Consider the following 11,781-nt stretch of genomic DNA (forward strand, 5'->3'; position numbering starts at 1 on the left):
TGGTTGGAAGATATTGCCTTTTAGCAATACTTGTTTCTTTCCTGTAAATGAAGTTTAAATAAATATAATAATTAAAAATTGAATATGCGTGAGACTCTCATGCGTTTGAAGTGAAACTTCATTTTATGCATTGCTCTGTTTGCGCTTATTCTGGATTAGAAAATTGTGACGTGGAATTTCATTGAAGAAAATCTCTCTCAATCAAATTAAATGTTTCTTTTGTCCATCAATTTACATTAATTCATACTCAAGGAACGAAAATAGTTTATGATCGCTGTACTATAATTTAGACGTTATTATTTTTTTTTAATTATTACGCGGTTTATCTATTTTGGTAAGATGTTATAATGTGTATGTGTGGTTGTCAGGCAACGTGACGACGATGCAGCAACACATGCAGATGGCGTCGTCGCGCATGAGCCCCATCAACCCCAACCTGATCAGCGCGTACGGGCCCCCGCTAAACGGGTACCGCATGGGGCCGCAGCAGGGCTCCGCCTTCCCGGGGGCGCCGCCCGCGCAGTTCAACGCGCCGGCGCAGATGATGGGCCAGTACCAGTACCAGGACCCGCGCAACCAGCAGCAGAACAGCGTGTGCACCTCGTACGGCTACATCAACACGGGCCTCATGCAGTCGCTCAACACCACCATGCGCCGCTCCTAACCACTCCACTCAAACCAAAGTGTAACCTTACCTACTCCCGGCAATAATACAGCAATACGACGTATAGTCAAACGTGCTAGGGACTATGACCCGCCAACTAATAAACGCGGATAATTTGTATCTTTGTTATCGTACCAAAATACATCTCTTACGTTGTGATTGGTTCTAGTTTTTTGTAAGTGTCATTATATAATTTTGTAATTAGTTTTCTTAGGTTTTCGTTTTTTACCGAATATACCAATCTCAATATCTGTATAAAGATTCGACTTGTTTTTTTTAATTTTATTTTATATAATATTGATTTAATTTAATTATACGGATGCTAATTTAAGACGTTTTGATATTGGCGTTGATGTAAAGTCTATCGAGAAGTGAAAAGAATATTTTTTACATTTTTTTACTACACATAGTGTTGAGAACTGATCATATTTTGTTTGGTGAAATGTCGTTTGTCATTCACTGGTTAGGTGCCTAATAGAATCAGATCAAATGCCTGTACGATGTCTCCGACGCTTTATTTATTACTGCATTGTTTATTTGATAAGAATCTAATATATAATTTGAACTCAGTATTTCATACTTAGGTTTTGTGATTTGCGCTTTGTGGACTTGTACCTATGCGAGGACTCTGAGGAAAGTGGCTCCTACGTTATTATGTTGTTGGTATTTATTTATGGGGACAGCCTTGTCTCGTTGTTGTGCAAGATCTGCTGACAGAGTATAAAGTTAATTATTGTTACTTATGGAATATTTGTATAATCTATTGTATATATTGCAAATAAGATCTAGCTGTAGCTGGTGTTATTACACAAAATATAATTTTGTGAAAATTATCAACCTCTTTTATTTTCAATATTCTTCTTCTTCTGCTTGGTGTAGGCCTTGTGGCCTGTTTTTAAGAGGGATTAGCCTCCTGCGATGTCGATCCATCACTTTAGTGGTCTGCCTGGGAGTCGTCTACCTTGGGGTTAGCCGTACAGTGCAATGTGGAGGGAGTCTGGATGGTTCCACTCTCCTCACATGCACATACCACCTTCTTCTTCGTTGTCTTCCCCACTTAACGACGTCTTGGATCTCTGGAGGATAATTTATAAGTTTTATATACTTTTTTTTACTTTCACTAATAAAATAGTAATACCTACCCTGCTCCAATGTGAAACAGCCACAAAATCCACAATAGAAATAAAACAAATACATTTTCGACCAACAATTTATTGTGCATATTCTAACAGACCCAAATATGTATACACATTCATTATGAATATGCGTAAATTCTCACACGGAGCAGTCAAATTGTAACTAATGATAAGGCCACATCATAAAACTTCACACTATACCCTATCTATTTACATATGTATTACATGACACATGCGTATGTGACTAGTGATAAAGAATTTCAATGTTCAAATGGCAAAATCGTTTTTATTTCCTATCAACTTTATTTAAATAAATAATTTACTAATGTAAAAGAAAAACTAACCTGTAGACAGCGATGGGAGATAAATAAATGTATAATTAATATTTGAAGCACAAATTTTGTGCTTGTTATTTTAAGGTTATATAAAATAAATTTTAAAATAATTTTCGACAATTCATATAGCGCCATTTTCGTAAAATACCAACTCAAGGGTGCTTCGCTGTGATTTAATTAGGGAAAAGGAGATTATAGAAATGATTTAGCATTAACAAACGAATGTATTTTTAGTTTTTTTTTTCTAAAGATCATCTCACTGTCACTGTTTTTAACTACTGGTGGAAGAGCATTCCATGCCATCGGTCCCGCAACAGCAAAGGAATGCGCGCCAAATTTAGTGAACTGGTAAGACTAATAGTTGTTGTGTCTATCAACCTGATCTGTAATGTACCTATTACATACATACATATTGAGTGTAACATTATTTTTCACTTTAAATTTGAGATGGGAAGAGACCATGAATCTCATTCGAAGAATATTTAAACATCTTTGTTCAATGTTTCAAGTATTTTTCTCTCTTCTCCGTCTTAATCCTCATTGCTGAGGGTTGTGACCCTTGCAGAAGCAATGACTCTTCTCCAGTTATCCCTTGACTGCGCTGCACGTAGCGCTCCAACCACTGAGGTGCCTGCTGCTGCCTTAATTTGATCGGTCCATCGTGTGGGGGATCTTCCTCTCCCTCTCTTTCCCTTCTTTTTCAAGTATATTTGGACATAAAGGTCCGATGGATGTATTCCTTTGTTATAGTCAAACAGAGTTGCAGGCACCTCTCCCCAAAATATCCAAAACGATGTAGATTTACACAACAATCAGTTTTTTGTTATTGCTTCGTTTTTCTTCTGAATCAGCTATATACAGCCCATTGTTTGATTTAAAAATACATATTTAAATATCTTGACAGAAAATTGTTTATAAAGGTAATTACCCTGGCTTTTATTGTTATTATTATGCATCGACAACAGAGATTATATTTATTTATTGCACATTTCGTTACTAAATATAACTTCATTTCCTTATCGTATTTGAGATTCAATATGCATACATTATGACAGTATACAAGAGGTTATTTCTAAGACGGCAGACTTGATTTACCATATCGCTCACTCCTTTCAAGAACGTCATAAATCAAAAAACTTGATTTTTCAGGATATCGTTTTTAAAGTTTAAAAATATAATACAATGCATTAAAAATAAATATCAAGCCACATATTGAACTTTTTACTGTGCAACAGATCTTTTTAGGTAAAACCTGAAGGTTTTTTCTCCATTTGAAAAATATTTAGTATATTAAAATTTCTTTAAAAATGCAAAAACAACCCTTTCTTCCCTGTAGCGGGTAAATACTAAGTTAAAAATATGCCTCTTTTGCTGGGATGTAGTACATTTTCTAGGCATTCCGAAAACATGCACAACTGAAAATCGACAATTTTTGATTCATGACGTTCTTGAAAGGAGTGAGCGATATGCATTTTGGCCATCGTTTAGTCAGTTTTGCGATGACACTTTATAGTCAACCCGAGCATGCAGGCATGACTGACAGTTATTAGTTAACCTTGTTTTAACAATTCCATGCAGCGCATGCATGGAATTTTCAACCAGGGTAGGCAGAATAAAAAACAGTTAATTAATTTATATAACAACTAAAATTTGGCACAGATAACTACCAACAGTCTCGAAAAATTTTCACTCTCATCATTCAAAATACTTGCATGTTGGGTACAAATTATATTTAAATTACTATACTGTATAGGGGCAGTTTTACATATCTCCAAAAAAAATTATGGTCATAATATTTTTGATAAAAATTCTCGGGCCTTATGGGTGTGATTCATAGGAGGAAAGACCCAATGTTTCAGTATTAGAGTAAGGATTCACTGATGCAGATCTTCTAAATGATCGGATCTTATCCACCTCTACATAAATAATACTTTACAATAGTGCAAAATATCCGTTTTCAGGTTAGTTGTCTCTAGTCGTGTTACTCTGTCAACATGTGCATCTAAGCAAACAAGTAGGTATACACAAGCGCATAAAGCGCAGTTTAAAATTTCTCTTTATTTACTTTTTTTATGTTTTCGGATTAACTGGTAAATCAATTATGCAGGATTTTTTTCCATCATCCATCTCGGAAAATCAGAAGTGTATTGTAACTGTAATTTTAAATTTTTTGTCTATTCCCTCAAAAGAGAATTCACTGCGATTGAGAAATAAATAAATTATGCTCGCTACAAATAAACCCTGAGACGCTTCAAGTGTTATCAGGTACACACGATATAATATCAAAATAAGTACAAAAAATGCAAAATCTATACAACGTTTATGATATTGTTGATTGAAAAACTCGGCAATTATCGCTGTCAGCTAAGAGGTAAAATTTGGTTTTCCCGAGAATGTACATCCCGATCTTTGGATGATTTGCGAAGCCGCATATATTCCACACTTGACACACTCTTCCAGGGGCTTCTTCAAGACCAGCTGAGCGAGGAATCCGCCGGTAAACGCGTCGCCGGCGCCATTTGTATCCACAATGGCATCCTTGGACAAGGGTATGATGGGTATCTCCACTACTTTGCCATTGTTTGCTAGGAGAACGGGTTCTTTTCCCTGAGTTACTATAACCACTCTGGGGCTATTCTTGTTTTTCTTCGGTAATTCACATACCTTCAGCGCAATTTCGCTCAAATTAGTTGTGCCTAAATTTGATTCTTGAGCAAACGTAGACATTTCCTGAAATAAAATTAATTGTTTTATCAAGTTGTGAAATGTTAAAATATACATTTTGAAAAGTAATAATTTATATAAGGCCTAGGCGCTTCACTGTGATTTAATTGAGGAAAAGGAGATTGTGGGAAAGATTTTTGAAACGAATACGTTTTAATCTTTTTCTAAAGATCATCTCATTCTCACTGTGTCTACTGATGAAAGAGCATTCCATGTTATTGGTCCCGCAACAGCTAAGGCATGCTCGCCAAATTTAGTGCGCTAGTTGCGAACTGGTAAAAAAAAGGCAACTGCCAACCTTAGCTAGGGGTGGCACAATAAGAAGGAAAACAATAACTGCCAATACACATTTACTACTGAACCACCAACTTGAGAAAAATTTAGTATACTCTGATACTTTTATGCCTTATGCTAACTTTAAATGAAATAAATAATAAAATTATAACATATATAAAGATGTGCATGTGCCAATCCATAGTTGTATAAAGATGTACATGTGTCAGTACATGGGTGTATAAAGATGTACATGAGTCAGTCCATGGTTGTATAAAGATGTACGTGTGTCGGTCCATAGTTGTATAAAGATGTACATGTCGCTCACTCCTTTCAAGAACGTCATAAATCAAAAATCGTCAATTTTCAGTTGTACATGTTTTCGGAATGCCCAGAAAATGTACTATATCTCAGCAAAAGCGGCATATTTTTAACTTAATATTTACCCACTACAGGGCAGAAAGTGTTGTTTTTGCATTTTAAAGAAAAGATATTGTTTAATTATTTTTTTAAATATACTAAATATTTTTCAAATGGAGAAAAAACCTTCAGGTTTTACCTAAAAAGATCTGTTGCACAGTAAAACGTTCAATAAGTGGCTTGTTATTTATTTTTAATACATTGTATTTTATTTTTAAACTTTAAAAATGTTCTCCGGAAAAATCAAGTTTTTTTTATATGTACATGTATGACGTTTTTGAAAGGAGTGAGCGATGTGTGAGTGCATGGTTGTAGACATTTATTCAAGAGTTTTTACTTACAGTTTCATTACCAAAGATAATATCAACATAGGGCATGGTCTCCATGAGCGGATCTTTGTAGAACTGCGACACAAAGGGGGCGCTGATATTCATGACCATGGTGAGATTGTGTTCATCCGCATGCTTTGCCAGCCGGAGGATCGACGGGGGACTCACAGCAAGGAAAAATCCCTGAAAACATTCATTTATATACATACTGTTTTGTTAGATAAAACCTCATTACTGTACACATCAACCACTTAATGCTTTTGAATAAGCAGTTTTAGTGGACGGCGCATGTGTCGTATCGTGTCAATCCGAGCACTGCTCGCGTGTTTCCAATTGTTTTCGTTACATAAGAAAAATAACCCAAATGAGCTCACCAGTTGACACTTGACGCTTTTTATTGGAAATTTTTCAATAAATCAACAAATTTTACCTTTTTATTTTTATCATTGTAGACTTCTTTTATTTTCTTGCATTGGGGAAGTTTTTTTTTTCATTTTTTATTGCTTATTTTTTTTTTAGCTTGTCAACTTTTAAATTATGTCATCTCTTTAAATAAAATTTAAAAAATAACCTGATATGTTTGAAAATTATACGGAATGCTTCGAAACATGTGTCACAATAAATTTTAAGAAATAGTGATATTTATCAAGTAAATCTTCAATTAAATTTAAAATTGATATATATTACCAAAGTGACTGTCGAATCAATTAATGAAATGATATTTTATGTTCTATTGTGAAAAAAAAATGGAACATGTCGCTCACTCCTTTCAAGAACGTCATAAATCAAAAATCGTCAATTTTCAGTTGTGCATGTTGTCGGAATGCCCAGAAAATGTACTATATCCCTTTTAACTAAATATTTACCCGCTACAGGGCAGAAAGTGTTGTTTTTGCATTTTGAAGAAAAGGCATGTTTTAATAATTTTTTTAATATACTAAATATTTTTCAAATGGAGAGAAAAACTTCAGGTTTTACCTAAAAAGGTCTGTTGCACAGTAAAAAGTTCAATAAGTGACTTGATATTTATTTTTGATAAATGTATTATATTTTTAAACTTTAAAAATGTTCTTCTGAAAAATCAAGTTTTTTGCGATGTGTCATTGTGTTCATTTATAAAATGACTAAATGAAATTCAACAAGTTGATAAAATCTCTGAAACACGATTCTCAGATAATTAGATAATGCGTTATTGCGTTACACGGACTTACGGAAGTATAGATTACGTCCGCCTTCTGGATGAGCGCTCGGCTCTGGGGCGAGTCGAGGTGGTCCTCCGTAAAGGACTGGGCGGCGGCGAGATTGGCGCACAAGGAGCGTTGCGTTCCCGTGATGAGCACTCCGCAAGTGCCCGTCGGCTGTTTGTCAGTCACTTGGTATTGCACGTTTACACCATCTGCGCTAAAAATTACACAACTGCTATTAACAAATTTATTCATTTTTAACGATAAATATTTGTTCACAACATTTTGAGTGTGTCCAAATGCTTGTTCACAAATCCGGGTTTCTCCACATAGCAGAAATTTTAATTATTTTATATTTTTGACATCTCAACATAGAAAAAGAACATGCAAGAAGAATATGGAAGTCTCTGTAATTTACAGGGCTTACGACCTGTGATAGGCTGGTTAAGTGAATATTACATGTGTGTAAAATGATCACATGTGTAGCCTGAGTAAGTATGTATTTGGACACACTCAATGGACATGTTGTGAATAAAAATAACTGGTGAAATTATAAGCTGCATAAAAAATTAAAATCATGTTTTCAAGTGTTTTCCGTTATGTGAAAATGATCCGGGGTTAGGATATGGAATATATCCAAATAAAATGGTCTCTGCTAAATAAAAGCTTTCTTAATCCAACATGGATGGCGCTTGTGAACTCATATGTACAGTGTCATGAGAATAATGAAATATCTAAGAGTTCCAAAAATTTGAGCAGTGTGGTTGTCAATCAAAGGCAGAATGGTGAATGTTGCATGTGTACAAAATGATCACTTATCCAGCCTATGACATAAGCCACAGGGCATAAGCAGAAGAATATGGAAGTATTTACAGAAATACTTCCTTATCCTTCTTCATGTATGTTGAGATATAAAAATCTAAATTTTAGATTTGTGTCCTAGGGGCGTTGAAGGATGTCACAATAGATTTTAAGATATAGTCATATTTACATTAAAAATGGATAGATTCATTTTTTTTTTAAATAAATTTGATTTGAAATACCGTTTTTTGAGTTACACTATTCTAAAAGTGAAGGTGCCGTTTGTCCTTAGCAATAAAGTCCTACTTACGATGTTTGTTTGATAACCTTTGACACAGATAAACAGATATACACAGCATGACAACATCTCCAATATTCTAATGTGTTAATTAAGGAAATTGATTATGGCACTGAGGCTAGGTTTGACCTTACAAATTCACATGAATCGGTTCAAATTATTATCATGTTACGTAACTAATAATACTTGTTTTTTCCCGTTAACAAATTGGCTATGGTGAAGTTGATTAAAGAAACGTTATTTGAGGAAGGTGATAATAGATCGCATCGAAAGAATGATGAAAAGAATCTCTTTTTTTCATTAAAAGAATGATGAAATTTTTTTTTTTCATTGAAAGGATGATGAAAAGAATCTCTTTTTTTCATTGAAAGAATGATGAAAATAAACTCTTTTTTTCATTGAAAGAATGATGAAAATATTTTATTTTCATTGAAAGAATGAAAAATTTTTTTTTTTCATTGAGAGAATGATGAAAACAATAAAAAAATTTAGATTCAAGTTTTATACTGACATTTCTTAGAGAACTGCATTTCGTAAAAGTAATAAAAAATATTTAATGTACCTGGCTCTTTCCTTTAAAATGGTTGCGTATTTATCATTTCCAACGCAACCAAAATACGTAGCAACATTAGGCTTTCCCAGGAACCATTCCGCCACCCGTAGAGAGTTCTGTACGCTCCCTCCGGCTATAAACTCGGCGTTATATTTTTCCATCAACTCATTATACAAGGGCTGATGTTTGGGTTCGGCCATTATCGCATCGTCGGGCTTCAAACTGTACTTGGTGAGGAGGTCTTTGTCTACAGTTGCTGATAAATCGAGCAAAGGGTTGCCAATACCGAGTAACTGTCCTTCCCTGAAAACAAAATTATTAAATTTTATAGGGCGAGACTTGAATTTGGCCGTTTTAGTGCTTATTTAGCAAGTAAGTATGTATATAAATTGCTACAGATATTAGTTTGGAAACAAAAAAATATGGTATTCAATAAAAATTCAAAAACTTATGACAAACATCAACCAATTTTAACCTATGGAGGGCACTGGGGACCTCGCCTGTGTTGGACCGCAGCCCCATGGAGGGCACCGGTGACCTCAATCAAGAGCTATATTCAAAATGCTTTAACTATGGAACCCATCGTCAAATCAAAAAAATTAATAAACTAAAATACATTTTACAACATTTTGAGTGTGTCCAAATACTTGTTCACAAAATCTGGATTATCTCCAATTACAGGAGTTATTTTCATATTATTTAAATGCCCAGACTTCCATATTCTTCTTCATCTTTGATGAGATGTCAAAAAATAAATACATTTTACTATTAAAATACGTAAATTACCAAAAAGTTTTTTTTTGTGAATTTCAAAATTTACGAATTTTAGTATTGGAGTTTAACGTGTTAATGATTCTTTTTTGCAATTATACAAGTAATATAGAAAAATGATATTTATACCTTTAAAAAAAAACTATACATTTCCAACAAAACATATGAAAAATAAAGTAAAAATTCATTCAAATACTTACAGATTATTTTTAGGACTGAGTTGACCTACATTTTATCACATGACTTATTGAATATTTGACTCTTTGGGTGCTTGATAATATCGACAAAAACTGTTATTGTAACAAATACTCTTCGTAATTTAAATTTCATACACTTTTTACGTATTTCACAATACGTGCGTTATCTGCGAGTCATCAGACTAAAGATAGTATCTTCATATTTCTCGAGAGCTACGCAAATACATTAACATTATCATTTAACTAAATGTTAGTCTACCTATTATGAAATCACATAAAAATTAAGCGCAAAAGTAAAAACAAAAAATTATAACTTAAAAGCAAAAAAATTATAACTTTTTTTTTCTTAGTTATTTTTTAAACCCCTATTTCCACCCAATTGAGCATAGAGTAAAACATCATATTAATGCAGTGTTTTCTTGATCGTCAATTACATAAAGGTAAGGTGATCAGTCCTGATATTAAATTTAAATCTTATATTTATGCTAAAATTACTGAAGACGTTTTTTTGGCAAAAATGGTCCTTTTTATCAGGTATGTACAAAATCAACATATTTTTTTCTCAAATATTGGCCGATTTTAGAATTTCTTTCTGGTATTGGTAAACTACTCAAATCAAACAGCATTTTGTAATAAACATACTTAAGTTTAGCTCAGAATGTTTTTTTTTTAATTACTTAACGTCCAAATGACTCTGAAATCTAGCTACGGCTTATGCAACACCGTTTATCATGTCCCTACTCAGGCTTCAACTTTATAAGTTTCATAGCCTATGCCTACTTGTGAGTGGATTTACTCATTATGTTTAAAGTTACTATAATTTCATGTAATTCATGAGTGAAAATTCTAGGCAAAAACACTCGCCTTCATCTCAGAATGGAATCTGAGCAATTTTTTTATGCTGACTTATAGGTAAATTATTATTCACTGTTTTTTTTCATTTCTTATATTTCTAAATAATCTAATTTAAGACTTCTGCTGTTTCTTAAGTCAAATATTATAATTTCCAGAAGTTTTTTCTAAGTAACTCTCTCCAGAAAGCGATGTAAATTGTAATGATGTATTTTCTTTTGTCTGAAAATATTTTTTCCTCGAATGTCTTTTTGTAAAATCAAAAACTAAATGATTATTTACACTAATACTTATTTATTGTTTAAAAAATATATAATTTGCATAAAAATAATAGGGCCCGAGGATAAAAATAAAACTTAGTAAAATTAATATTCAAAATCTTTAAAAAACGTCGGAAAAAATTAAACCATAACTTAGGATTATATACTATTATAAATATAAAACAAAATAATAAACATCAATACGAAATTGTTATTTTAGATAGGTTAGAAATATTGCGTGTTGCAAAGCAAATAACGAAAACTTACCGCAGATTTTCCATCGTATTTGAAGGAGAGTTTAATTTACAGAAAGGTTCGCTGGCGTCGATTGCCGAGACGCGTTTCCCGGGCAATATCTAGTTTTTATTTACTTTATTATATTTTATCGAGATTCATGAGAGTCCGGGAGATTGAGATTCTGATTTCCAGTTGCCAGTGGCGAGCACACTACTTAATATATGTTGCCAGTCACCAGTATTGCTCACCCATGCGTGAATTTTCCGAATTCGAAATAGGGTATTTTCACTCGGGAGAAAATTTGAGTAAATTCACTTTTCGAGAAACATCATTTTAGTATGTTAATGGATAAAACCCGCTATTTCTATTAAAATACGCTATTCCAAATGAACCAAATGAATCCAGTATACTTTAAATTATATAAATAACATTTTTTGATAATTTATTTAGTGCCATTTTCGTAAAATCTCTCATCAAGAGCGCAAGGTTGGTTGTTTTGTTATTAACAGTGTCAGTTCATCAGTTGGAACAAAACGTTCAATCTGAGACTATTGAGTAAAAAAATATTTAGAACAATATCGATTTTTTAACCACTTTTTCACACCATTAAAGGTATGTAAATGAAACAGTAGAACCGTAACGGTTAGGAATGTACAATTTACATAAGCTAACAAGTACGGGTATGAATTCATTGGTGCTATTCTTCTTTTCCTACCCGCTAATCTTTATCATTTTCCTTTCGGAAGT

The 11,781-nt window shown here is 33.2% G+C and overlaps 2 protein-coding genes across 4 annotated transcripts in view; one reads left to right on the top strand and one right to left on the bottom strand.

Annotated features, from left to right (window-relative positions):
• The window catches only part of LOC148309268 (uncharacterized), a 29,690-nt gene extending 28,193 nt beyond the window's left edge, over nucleotides 1-1,497 (top strand). For both annotated transcript variants that reach the window (XM_088260386.1, XM_088260387.1), the window contains exon 11: nucleotides 369-1,497. In XM_088260386.1, the coding sequence (XP_088116512.1) occupies nucleotides 369-664 (296 nt within the window). In that variant the 3' untranslated portion in view covers nucleotides 665-1,497. The remainder of the gene's footprint in view (nucleotides 1-368) is intronic.
• A 359-nt stretch (nucleotides 1,498-1,856) lies between these two features.
• Adk2 (Adenosine kinase 2) lies at nucleotides 1,857-11,234 on the bottom strand. 2 transcript variants are annotated; one of them, XR_015837567.1, is made up of 6 exons: nucleotides 11,065-11,234; nucleotides 8,727-9,020; nucleotides 7,093-7,282; nucleotides 5,894-6,064; nucleotides 3,826-4,865; nucleotides 1,857-3,241 (listed from the first exon to the last, which is right to left on the bottom strand). XR_015837567.1 is itself a non-coding variant. In XM_088260361.1 (5 exons), exons 1-5 carry the CDS (start codon nucleotides 11,076-11,078, stop codon nucleotides 4,500-4,502), a joined length of 1,035 nt encoding a protein of 344 aa, XP_088116487.1. In that variant the 5' UTR covers nucleotides 11,079-11,234; the 3' UTR covers nucleotides 2,363-4,499. The 2 variants fall into 2 exon arrangements, 1 of the variants encoding a protein (XP_088116487.1); XM_088260361.1 differs by having other exon boundaries at nucleotides 2,363-4,865.
• Nucleotides 11,235-11,781: the final 547 nt, after the last annotated feature.

The sequence above is a fragment of the Brachycentrus maculatus genome, unplaced genomic scaffold (assembly GCF_059751285.1).
Source record: "Brachycentrus maculatus isolate JH-2025_06_01 unplaced genomic scaffold, ASM5975128v1 h1tg000134l, whole genome shotgun sequence".
Lineage (NCBI taxonomy): Eukaryota > Metazoa > Arthropoda > Insecta > Trichoptera > Brachycentridae > Brachycentrus > Brachycentrus maculatus.